The 12,338-nt window shown below is 44.3% G+C and overlaps 1 protein-coding gene across 1 annotated transcript; it reads left to right on the top strand.

The window, feature by feature from the left end:
- Nucleotides 1–3,575: 3,575 nt before the first annotated feature.
- On the top strand, nt 3,576–11,888 carry LOC106533231 (uncharacterized; the record flags this gene model as incomplete). Its single annotated transcript, XM_014029470.1, is given in 3 exon segments — nt 3,576–3,712; nt 3,851–4,017; nt 5,009–11,888. Coding segments are annotated over 3 exon segments (5,052 nt in total). The 3' UTR covers nt 9,868–11,888.
- Between the last annotated feature and the right edge of the window lie 450 nt (nt 11,889–12,338).

Raw genomic sequence — 12,338 nt, 5'->3', positions numbered from 1 at the left:
CATTAAGGATTTAAAGGCCTGTGGCATCAAATTTTTGTAATAAATGTGAATGTGTTTTTGGAAAGAGAACATTGGTTACATATTCCAAAACAAATTTCATGCTGTTGAGATGAACAGTTGTTGAGATATTTGCATGTGAAGAAACAGGAAGTGATGTCAAATGGGAAAGTCTGCAGGTAAACAGAGTGATGTTACAATAATTAAAGAAGAATCTGATGTTTCTTTAGATTATTCTGAGTCACTATCAGAGAGATGAAGAGTTTAAATAACATTGTTTCAATAAACGAAGACTGGAGTTTTTTTTCTTTAATGTCACTTCCTGTTTCATTTAGCTGAGCCAAATTCAAGAGAAAATAGGCCAGTTATGAGACAAATGGGTAAAATCATGTGTACTATGCAAATTTTCTTAAATATAAAAAAGTTTTCTTTGACTTTTTGTATTTGCAGGATAAGCATGTCACAGGCACTTTAAAGGTCTTTTAAAGGCTGAAAATTAGGAAGCAAGTGCTCCATTGACTTCCATTATACTGTAAAAAAAAAAGTGCGGAGCTCCGTAAACACACTGTGCGTCACAGTTACGCAACAATTTTTCAAACCAGAGCAGAAAACAAACTAGAAAACTTTAAGATAGATTTGGAGATGCTAAGCATGAAAACGAGCGGGAAAAAAATCACAAAAACCTGACCCACACACCGCCGGGATCGGGCAGAGTATTTTTCAAAGTGTCTAAACTTTACTTTTAAGAAAAAGTAAGGAAATTTGTGTTTGGTGGATTATTTCTTTGTTTGAACAATGCTTCATGCCACATGCTCAGAACAAGTGTTATTAACAGCCAAATAAGCTGAAGATTTGACATTTTTCACGTGATCAACCCACGCACTCAGCTCTGCTGCTCATCCCACAAATGCATGTTCCTTACAAATGTGGCACCGTTTAAAACATTGCCAAGAAGCCTTGTTACGACAAGGAAACAATCTACCAAACACTAATTTCCTCAYGTTTTGTGCTCAGTTTATACTTTAGATTTAAGCTATTTTCACGTTCGTTGCAGCCCCCCACCAGAGGTCCGACGTTGGGGTAACCTGAAGGAGACCCTGCTGCGGTTTCAGCGCACGCACGACTTCGACGCCACGTTCGAGGCGCTGACGGTCGGCGAGCTGGCCGGCGACTACTTCAACGCTCTGGGGGACCACCGACAGGAGCTGCTGAGGCAACACGTAGGCACAAAACTAGATTTTTTTTAAAACCCTTCGGGAGCTCGTAGCGCCTGTAATCTAATCTGCGGTGCGTGTGCAGGTGTACCGTTACCTCGGTGCCTTCCTGCTGGACAGCGGCATCAAGATCGAGTCCTGTGACAGGTACTCCTCGGAGACGAACGGAGCGAAGATAACCTCCACGAGGCACTGGTAATCCCTCTCTCACGCTCCTCTGTTTCCCGTTGCTGTTGCAGCTCTGACGCCGGCGTTGTGTKTTTTTGTTTTCAGGTTTGTCGGGGAGCGAGTGGAGGTCCTGCTGGGCTGCATAGCGGAGCTGAGCCCCGCTGACAGCGCCGTGCTGAGAGCCGGGGTCAACGACTTCAGCGTGATGTACTCCACGCGTAAACGCTGCGCTCAGCTCTGGCTCGGGCCCGCGGCTTTCATCAACCACGGTGAGTTCCTTCACCTTTTAATAATTAACCTCCTGCAGGTCCTTAAAATGTCTTAAACGTCATTGAACTCATCGATCCAAAAATAAGGCCTTAATTAGCCTTAAAAGTTCTTAAATCAGTCTTTCAGAAGTCTTGATGTTGTAAGTAGGATGACTTTAATTCAGCTCAAATATTAAAATAATTGGTAACGTTTATTTTTTTGAATATTCACATGCTGACATTCCCCTTTGACWTCACTTYCTGTTATTTCACATGCAAATATCTCAACTGTCCATCTGAGCAACGTGAAATTAGTTTTTTAATATGTTAATAATGTTGTCTTTCCAAACATGCATTCATTATTTTTTTTAGAAAAGCTTGACTTTAAGGTTTCATATACAGCAAATGTGGGTTAAGAACCCCAGTGGGTCCTAAAACTCCAGATTTTAGGTTGTTAGAGGATTTCCAGAAATTAATTTAAGTTTAAAACTGACTGCTAAGAATGTTTCTACTATCGTTTGATCTGGATAAAAACTGGTCTATTATCATTATTTGAATACTTCAACCAAAAATACTTTGATTCATGAGCTTCTGCCAGTTTTTATTATTTTGTCATTTGTGTTTATTATGAAATTGGTCTTAAAGGGCCTGTGACACGCATATCCATTAAATACAAAAAGTCAAAGAAAATTTATTTATTTTTAAAAATCTTGGCATAATACATACGATTTTACCTGTTATGTCTCATAATTGGTGTATTTTCTTTTGAATTTGTCTCAGCTGAAGTGAAACAGGAAGTGACATCAAAGGGGAACTCATTGAGAAAGAAAACTCCACGTTTTTAGTTTAAACAATGTTATTTGAACTCTGACTCTCTCAACTGTGATAGTGATTAAAATAATCTAAAGAAACAGATTCCTCTCTCCAGTCTGTGTCGTTAGCCATTTTAGCATCGCTCTGTTCACATGCAGACACTCCMCTTTGACATCACTTCCTGTTTCTTCACATGCAAATATCTCAACAACTGTTCATCTCAGTGGCACAAAATCTTTTTTTTGCAATATGTTATCAGTGTTATCCTTCCAAAAATACATTCATTTTTATTACAAAAAATTGATGTCACAGGCACTTTAAATTTAATTTCACTTGGCATTAAAGAGTCTTAAATTTAACTTTCCTTAAACTGTAGGAACCTGTCACTGTTTCTGTACGTCTTCAGGTTAGGATTATAATCCTGCTCTCTTCACGCCTGATGTGATGGAGCAGGAAAAAAGGTTCAGACAGAGCTGAGCATCTCTTATTGACTTTAACTCTTTGTGTAAATAAGGTGCTTTTTAAAGCAGTATTTAAAGGAAATCATTTCTCTGACCTTTTTAAAGGTACACAACGTGACGCCGCTTCATTACTGCACCGTAATTAACTCCCGAGTCAATCAGTTCTTCTCACCTGAGCGCTTCAGRGCACACATGGATTACAAATATTTGTTTTTTTTTCCATTACAATAAACGGTTCATTCAGACCCAGCTGTTGTAAATAAACTGATAGAAAAAGGTTATTTTTTTCCACTCTGGAAGGAGCRGGATTTATTATTAATCTGTACCAGACCTGTTTTGTTTTTTTCATTTTAAGTGTTTTAAAAATAACAATTGTAAAACCACATCTAAAAAATAAAACTCATATATCTTCTGATTTAATCAAGTTAAATCTGTTTTCTTTTGTCTTTGTGTGCCGGCTGAAGACTGCAAACCGAACTGYAAGGTAAGCAGTTTGACAGCTTTAATATAAATATATTTACTGTTAAAATGCAGCGTTTTATACGTTGTTTTTTAAGTCCAGGTTTGCACCTTTCTTCTGTTTTTTTTTTTTTAAATTCATAAAACCTCACGGGGGTTTTCTCTAATGTTGTTGTTTTGGTTTTTTTGTTGTTTTTTTTTTTGCACCTGCCCAGTTCGTCCCCGGTGAGAAGAACGTCGCCTGCGTRGAGGTGATTCGACCCATCTCACCTGGGGAGGAGATCACCTGTTACTATGGTGCCAGTTTTTTTGGCGAAGGCAACGAAATGTGTGAATGCTGCACCTGCGAGAGGTGTGGCTTTATTTATTTATTTATTTTTTACATTTTTGCTTCAAAAATAACCTTTTTTTATTTTCGGTGTGAGAAAAGGGCGTCGTGTACATTTTTAACAGACGTTTAATTTGATTTCCTCGTTTTATTTCTTTGAAGAAAAGGGGAGGGTCACTTCAAACACAGAGGGAAGCAGCCTGAATGTGAGGAAACAAAGGACGCCGTGGGCCAAAAGTACCGCCTGAGGGAGCGATATCTTCGTCACCACAGAGAGAAAGGTCWTTTTACCGCGAGACCACCAGGAATACACGCCGGGATTTTTAAAGGTAATCGGTTAAAAACCACCCTCGGACATTTAGGAGCTTTAAATTTTAACACCTTGTTAGAATAAAAACAGAACAAGTCAACATTTTAAAAAGAAACAGTTTATTAATTATTTGTCATCGGCAGATCTGTTTTATCATTTGTAGAAATAAAAAAAAAGTAGCTGAGAGACATCCTCTACACGCATGCTTTTACTTAATTTTWTTTTCAAAACTATATATACATTCCTTCAAGGTTTTTATATATTTTTTATTTTACTACTACAGCAGTTCAAGTTTCAAGTTTATTTATTTAGGGCCAAGTCACAACATACGTTGTCTCAGGGCACTGTACATGAAAAGAACAATGTAAAGAAGAAACCAGCAGATTGTGTTGAATCATTTCATCACAGTCTCCCATCCTGARCAAACGGTGGAGAGGAAAAACTCCCTGCTAATCAGGAAGAAACCTCCAGCAGAACCAGGCTCAGGACAGGAGACCATCTGCCTCGACCGGCTGGTTGAGGGACAGGAAAGAGACACAGAGAAACACAGGAGAACTGGTCCGGGACTGGTCCAGGTGCACCTTCTTCTGGAAGAGACAAAGAAAAAACATGATAGAATTAATTACAATAAACATGTAGAGAAGAGAGACCAAAGACAACAGCAGAGTGAGGAAATGTKCTCAGTTTGTGCTCCAGCAGTCTAAGTCTATAGCAGCAGAAATGAAGAATAATTCAGGAAACCTGAGTCTAACTATATGATTTATCAAAAAGGAAAGTCTTCAGTCTAATCTAAAAAGCAGACAGTGTGTCAGCCTCACGGACAGAARCTGGAAGTTGATTCCAGTTAAAATAAATGTTTATTAAATAAAGTCTAATGTCGCAGCTAATCATGGATCCCTTTAACTTTCATTTTAAGTTGCATTAAAGAGTTATTTAAAACCCTGTATTAAATATGTTCACTTATCAGCAGGACGTTTTGATCCATTTGTTTTTGTTTTTTTTATTCGCAGCCATCCCCTCCAGGAACTCCTTCACTCAGCAGATGAGGAGGAACGCCTTGAAGAACCGAAAACTGAACGAAACCAAGAAGTGGAGGCGAGAGAAGCAGAGGCGTTCGGGGAAGCTCCCGCTGAAGTCCTCCTCTGTGAAATGTTACAAGACGCTTCCCCTCCTGTCCCAGGTCACCCTGAGGGAGGTCCGGGTCAGGGTCCGGCGCCACAGCGTGGACTTCCTCCTCAGCTGTAAGAACCCGGGCAGCGAACAGAGAGCCTTGCTGCAGCAGCTGGAGGAGGCGAGGCCGAACTGTGTGAAGCAGGCGAAATCAGCCGAAGAGGAAGACGACAGCAGCAGCGCCGTCGCTTCGAAGCCTTCCGCTCCGAACTCCTCCTCCATGCCTGTGAACCAGGAGCACAGAGCCGTCAAAACGGCGGACAGGCCCGCTCGCATCAGGACCGCCTCCAGAAGAAAAGGAGCGGCTCGAACGGCGCAGCAGGTGAAGACGGAGCCTGTTCAGGACGACACGACCTGCGACGCATCGACACAAGTGGAGGCGGTGAAAACAATCACAGAAAGTCGAAACAACAACAACAACGGTGCTGAACCTGCCGTCAGCACCAAGACTGAGGGTCCAGGGGCGGAGCAAAACCACGAGACTCTCAGGGAAACCCCTCCAAACGTCGCAGCTGCACCAGAGAAGGCTGCGGACAATCCAGTGAAATGCCTGAAGCAATACATCACCGTCAGCCTCACGCGGCTCCCAGCGCCGCCGACTTCAGAGGCGGAGAGGCTCGGCGGAGCGGGAGGCGGCGCCGCCGCCGCCAAACGACGGAGCAAACCCAAACCAGCAGGAAAACAGGTGTCCCAGCTGGACGCCCGCCCGGCTGAAGCTGCAGAGAAGGAAACGCTCGTCAAGGCCAAAGGTAAAGGAAGGAGGCGGCAGAGAGCCGGAGAGGCGCAGGATTCGTCCGGAGGTGGGGAGCAGAAGGCCGATGAGGTCGTGGAAGTGCAGGAAGACGASAAAGAAAAGGAGCGGCGGGATGTGTTGGAAGACAAAAAAGAAGGGAGGGAAGAAATCTCTGCATCAAACACTCAAAACGCTGAGAAAGAACCGAAAGTGTCGGATGAAGTAAACGAAGGACAAAACAACGTCCAGCATGAAAAACACCTGAACGTGTGCAAGAGAAGAGCGCCTAAAGGGTCGGCACAAACCAAACGGGCTTTGAGGGAACAGCCGGCTGGTAAAAAGGAGGACGATGTCGTCATAAAACAGGCAAAGATTCTGCTGTCGGATGTCCTCAGAAAAGATCAACTCCTAACAAACACAAATCTGCAGGGAAAAGCAGCGTCGTGCAGCGCAGCCTCTGAAGAACCGGAGCGAACAGATGGAAACGGGTGCGACCGTTCGTTTCTGAGAGGACGAATGACRCGGCGCCGAACGGTGAAAACAAAAGCGGAGCTCAAGCAAAGCGCCGCGGCGCGCCCGAGCGCCGAGATCCCGGTTTCGTCGAAGACGGAGGCGAGCGAGAGGAGCTCTCAGCCCGAGCGGAGGAGCAACGAAACGCCGACCACCTGCCTCAACGCACTACCTCATCAGGAGCAGATCACAGCTAAAGCCAAGCTGCTTCCAGATGCTAACCCACCGCTGCACGCCCAGTCCAACATACCTCTGAAGAAACGCACGTTTCGCAGCTCTGTGGAAACGGAGCAGAGTCTGAGCTCCATGTCGGGTCAGGCTCTTAAAAAAACTCCTGAGCTCAGCTCCCCTTCTGCTCCCAAACAGAGCTCTGCCACAGGCTCGTCAGACACTAATGTAAATAGAGACGGTAAAGTCAGAACGGCCTGCAAAAAGACGAAACAAGCCTCTGTTATCAGAACGCTTCGACCCAGACCGAACGAGCGAGGCCATCTGCTGAGGAAAGCCAGGAAGTGCACGTCTCAGAGACAAACAGAGGACAACATCGAGGGTGAGCTGTCACAGGACCCTGCTGAGGGCAAATCTAAAAGTCTAACGTCCTGCGAATCTTTATCAAAAGATGAGCTGAAAGCAAACCTCCTGGAGCAGAGCGACTCGGAGGAGACCAAGCCGGCGTTTGATTTCAAGTTTCGCCTGAAGAGGAGAAGAGGGAAGGTGTGGGAGATGCAAAACGAAGGGGCAGAGGTAAAATCGGAAAAGAAAGAGGATTTAATGGCGTGTGACCCCTTTAAAGCCATCATGGACTCTGTATCGATCTTGAACATGGAGATGGAGGCTCACGTTCAGGCCAGCAAGAAGTCAAAGAGCCGATCGGACCGTTTGAAACAAAGGCACGAAAAGAAGAGCGAAGGCTCAGACAGAGGCCGTAAAAACGCAAAAAATCTAATCGAGCCGAACGAAAACACAAGCGAAAAAATGGAGGTTAATAAGAAGGAGAATCTGAACGGAGTCCAGCAACTGTCAGAGAAAACGGAGCGTCAGAACCACAAGGTTGAGAGTTTTTTATCTGTTGAACCTAAAATAGAAGATCATTTCTTTAACAACTGCTGCCTGTTTGAAAGCGGGCTGCAGCAGAAACTGGAACCYGAGCTGAGGCCGAACGGCCTGACTTTACCAACAATAAAACTACGGAGAAAGACTGAGGACATTTGGGAAGTGGACAGCAAAAAGGGGCTCTTACAGCCGGATCCAAACACGGAGTTCAAATTCAAAAGGGAAACAAAAAGTCAAATGTTGAAAACAAAAGGATGCAACGACTCAGGCGTAATCAAAGATGAGAACCCGTCTTATCAAAGACCCGTTCAAGCCCCTCCCAAGACAGATCTACCTCCATTTTTCTTGTCTCTGTCCCCGCTGTCGCTGTCGTCGCCCCTGAACGATAAAGCCGAAGCTGCGCCCTCAGCTGCAGATAAAACGACCGACAGGTCCAAGGTGAACGAGGAGGAGAGGAAGCAGAGGCACAAAGTGGACAGAGTGCGCAGATGTGTGCCCGTGGAAACGCCCACCACTTGTCTTAGTCACACACTTCAGCAAATCGACAACAGCCTCTCGAAGCTGTCCGAAGGCCTGTGCTTGTCTCAGGCGTTGGAAAAGCCCCCCGGCTGCTCCGGTGCTTCTAATTCAGTCATCCAGACCCCGTCCGAGTCTCCTCCGTTCGCCACGGCCGACAACATCCTGTCCGGGGAGCCCAGCTTCACCAACTGCTGCGACGACATCCTGGACTTCCAGTGCCTCAGCTTCGAGGCGCAGAATATTCTGCCGTCGTCRCCGTCGGATCTGTGCTCGCTGGATCCACCGGCCGACCCCTTCAGTAGCCCCCTCTCCCACAGCCCGCCTGATACCTGGACCACCGAGACGCCATATCTAGGCCCTCCAAGTCCTCAAAATAGCTTTRCCAGTGAAGATCTGCAGTTTTTTCCGGGTTTAATTTCTTCCAAAAACGACTCTGTTCCCTTTGACTGCGACGCTAAAGATTCCTCTAAAGACAGGCAGCCGCCCAGCCTCGCCTGTGGGTTTTCAGCTTTGGGGAACTCGGATTTAATGTCCAAGGACCGAAGCAGAAACGCAGGACTGAGGTCTTCAGCTGTAGCCGGCAAGCCTCGTTTCTGCTGCGCAACCTCATCCTCTGTTACGGCTCACAATCCAGTTTCTTTTACGCAAACGTCTAACATCAAACCCAACGTTGGCCAGTCAAAACCCCACCTGAACCTCAAAACCCAGGGCCCATTTCATCGTATGACCATTCCAGCCAAGTCCTCATCCTTCCCGACTAACCAAGCCCGAGGAGCGCCCTCTCAAACGTCCGGCAGGTTCGTCTCSCCGCAGCTCTTCTCCGTTAAAAATCCAAATCCTCCCGAGAGTCCGTTCAACTTCCAAGAAAAGTCCTCCACGGTTATTCACAGGGTCCTGAAGTATCAGGGAGGAAATCAAACCCAGAACTTGTACAGCGCGCCCTGTAAGGACGCCACGGCCGCYGGAAGCCCAACGGTCTCCGCGAGAGTGCTCGGTTCAAAGTCGGGCGATGCGGAAAAGGCTCCGAAGTTTGGTGCTTACACGGAACATTCTCAGAAGAACCACGCTTCAGTCCACGGCTTCGCCAAGGAGCCCGGCCAGCTCGGTTCCCCCGCCAACCCCGGCAGGTCCAACCTGCACTGCAACAAGCTCAGTTCCTCCTCTTTGCAGGCGTTCGGGAAAAACAAGATGTCGTCCGACAAGCAGGACGGCGCCGAAGCCAACGCGACGTACAAGAACTTCACCGACCTGCCCAGACCCTTCTTCTTCCCCAGCAAAGGGTCCGACTGTTACCCGTCGCCACAAGACAAGAGCCTGAAACTGGACAAAACCGCCGACAAACACCAGCTCTGTTACGCGCAGCCGGACGTGTACGACTTCAACTACAGCTCCTCTCTGTCGCCCATGTCTCAGCACAGCAGCCCACATCTGGCCCACAGCACCCCCCCTGCGACACCAGCACCGCCCAAGAGTCAGCCCACCTCCTCCTCGGCCTCTTTCCCTTACGGCTACCAAGGTCCTCCCTACGTCCTCAACTTCAACGGGGACCACTCGTTGACCCTGGGCCTCAGGGACGGCACCGAGGGCTACCCGGGCTCCACAAACTATACCTACCACTGCCTGATGGAGCCCTCGGGCACTCAAGGGCGGCTGGTCCTGGAGCCCCGCCCACCCCAGCTGCAGAACCCATCGACCCTGGGTGGATTCTCAGGCCTGAAGGGTCAGGACGTGCAGCAGCAGCAGTGCCCGCCCGGGGAACACCAGGGGGTGCCGCACTACGGGCCGGTCCCAGCCTCTCACTCCATGGGTGCCACGAAACCCAGGAGGGTGAGGTTAGTGGTGACAGACGGCACCGTGGACCTGGACCTCCAGTACTCCGACTGAACGGACCGGATCTCCTCAAACATTTGGATGTTGTTTTGTGCAAAGGGTTTTTTTTTTTTGTAAGCGTAGTTCATAGTCCAACGATTAGAGGTAACGTTTTTCTAAAGAATTATTTTGATCAAATGTTGATGCACAAATCACTTGTACAGGATTTTATGAAAAAAAAGTTTTAATTACTGTTCAAGTAATAAAAAAAGAAAAATCCCTCCCATCCACTACAATTAAAGTACCAAATTTTAAAGCATTAAAAATGAATACAGGGATTAAACCCACGTGAACGTGAAGACCCCTCTGTACTGTAACATAGATGTATGAATCTTTTATAACCCGTATGGTAGTAGAGACAGAACCCACCAGTTGTTTGCTGGTTCTCGCTTTGTGTGGGGTTTTTAACGGGCAGCTTTGTGCCTCGGTTTTCAATATTCTCGTGATGTTTTTGAAGCACCTGTTCGAACCGTCTGCCCTTGTTTTTATACCAACGTTAAGCTCTCTCTCCTCTCTTTATGTGCAAGTTAACGCATGCGTTCGGGCGGGCCTCCGGGGATCAAAACACGGCGTCAAGTCGTCGTCGATTACAAGAACGTCGCTTTAAAAGTCATTATTCATCRTCGGCGCTGCAGAGAGGCGTCCACCTCTTATAGAGCTAATCTGTTCTTGCTTTTTAAAATTTGGTTACACTTGTTTAAACGAATGTTAAATCAGAAAAATGAGTTGATTTRAATACAAAAAGCTAAATAAACTATTGTTATTAAAAAGAAAAAGGATCTATTCACGAGTTTAAACGGCTTCCAGGAATCAAATCAGTTTCAAAAACCTTTTTAATGAGTGAGAATTATTCTAAAAAATAAAAATACATGCTGATTTAACCTACAATAACAGTTGAGGCTATTATACTCGTGTTTAATTGGCGTTAATTGCACTTCAGTCAACAAAAGACTGTGGTTTAGCTGATTTTAGTTGTATTTTTGGCTCCTCCTTGATAAATGTTTACAGTTTTACTTCTTTATTGAGTAACCTATCCATTTAATTACGTTTTTTTTTTTTATTCTGCAGGTTTGGGTGTGTCGAGTGAAACCGACCTCAGCTTTCCATGAAATCAAAATTAATTCCGGATTTTAAAGCTTTTATTTTRGGGTGAAATTGTAGCTGAAGATCATTTGAGCAGTCGTTTTTATATCCGCCTGTTATTTTCTGCTCTGGATGACTTCAACACGATGATAAAAAAAAAACAACAGAAGAAATCTTACGGTCGAATGCTCTTTTTTTTCTGCAGCGCCGTGAATGAATCGCTTGTGCATGAAACGTCTCCGTTAAAGTTGTGAACAGTTCAGGTGTGTCGAGGCGGACCAGGTGGAAAGAAAAGTTCAACCTTCAGGTCAGTTGTGTGCTTCACAGGTTTTAGGATTATGTCAAATAATTCTCTGCAAGTTCTCCCAGCTGAAAGAAAAAGAGTTTTTGTTGTTTTTTTGCATCAAAAAAAGTGACAATCTCCTCCCAACGAAGCTGTTACCTTTGTTTTTTTTATTATTTTTTTATTTTTTGTTCCAGTTGGGGAACAGAAGGATTCTGGATTGTTGTTTCTGATGAAGCTGCAGGTTTTWGTTGTTGATCGTGGAGATGGAGAACATTTCCCTCTCGTCATGATGTGCGTTTAAACATGGCGGAGAGTTTGTTTTACTGCACAGCCGTACATCATTACTACCATAAAAGCTGTACTGTCTCATAAAAAACAAAACAAAAACAAAAAAAAAAACCAAGGCCAATTATTTATTTAATATCCTCACTCTTGAAAAGGTGCTTTTATGTAATTTATATTTCACATTGATTGTTCAAACTATAAATGTTTTGTAATATTTAATGGAACAAAATGATATTTACATTAAGTATTTAATGAATTTGACATCCAGTTTTTTGATTGTTGCAAATAAAATTAGCTTGCTTTTTCTAATAATTGGCTGTTAGTCTGCTGTAGAAATGTACAAATGTAGCTTTTATCATTAAAGACGATTCTTTTTTTGTAATTTTGTCTCCTTTTCTTCCTCACAAATGGAGTTTGAGGCTAAATTTATTGTTGATTTTCTGCAGTTTGACAATAATCAGTAACTTATAAAAGAATTATTGCATTTAACAGTTCATTAGTTTGCTAATTTACACCTTAAACTTTTATTTTATGCCTTTTATCTACTGTTTTGAAAAGTTATGTTTATATTTTTAGCTACTGTTTTGATAAATTATGCTAACTGTATTATCCTTTAGCTACTGTTTTGATAAATTATGCTAACTGTATTATCCTTTAGCTACTGTTTTGATAAATTATGCTAACTGTATTATCCTTTAGCTACTGTTTTACTAAATTATGCTAACTGTATTATCCTTTAGCTACTGTTTTGATAAATTATGCTGACTGTATTATCCTTTAGCTACTGTTTTGATAAATTACGCTAACTATATTATCCTTTAGCTACTGTTTT

This window comes from Austrofundulus limnaeus, unplaced genomic scaffold (assembly GCF_001266775.1).
Source record: "Austrofundulus limnaeus strain Quisiro unplaced genomic scaffold, Austrofundulus_limnaeus-1.0 Scaffold910, whole genome shotgun sequence".
Classification (NCBI taxonomy): Eukaryota; Metazoa; Chordata; class Actinopteri; order Cyprinodontiformes; family Rivulidae; genus Austrofundulus; species Austrofundulus limnaeus.
The sequence above is the reverse complement of the archived record's forward strand: the minus strand, read 5'-3'. Positions and strand labels throughout refer to the sequence as shown.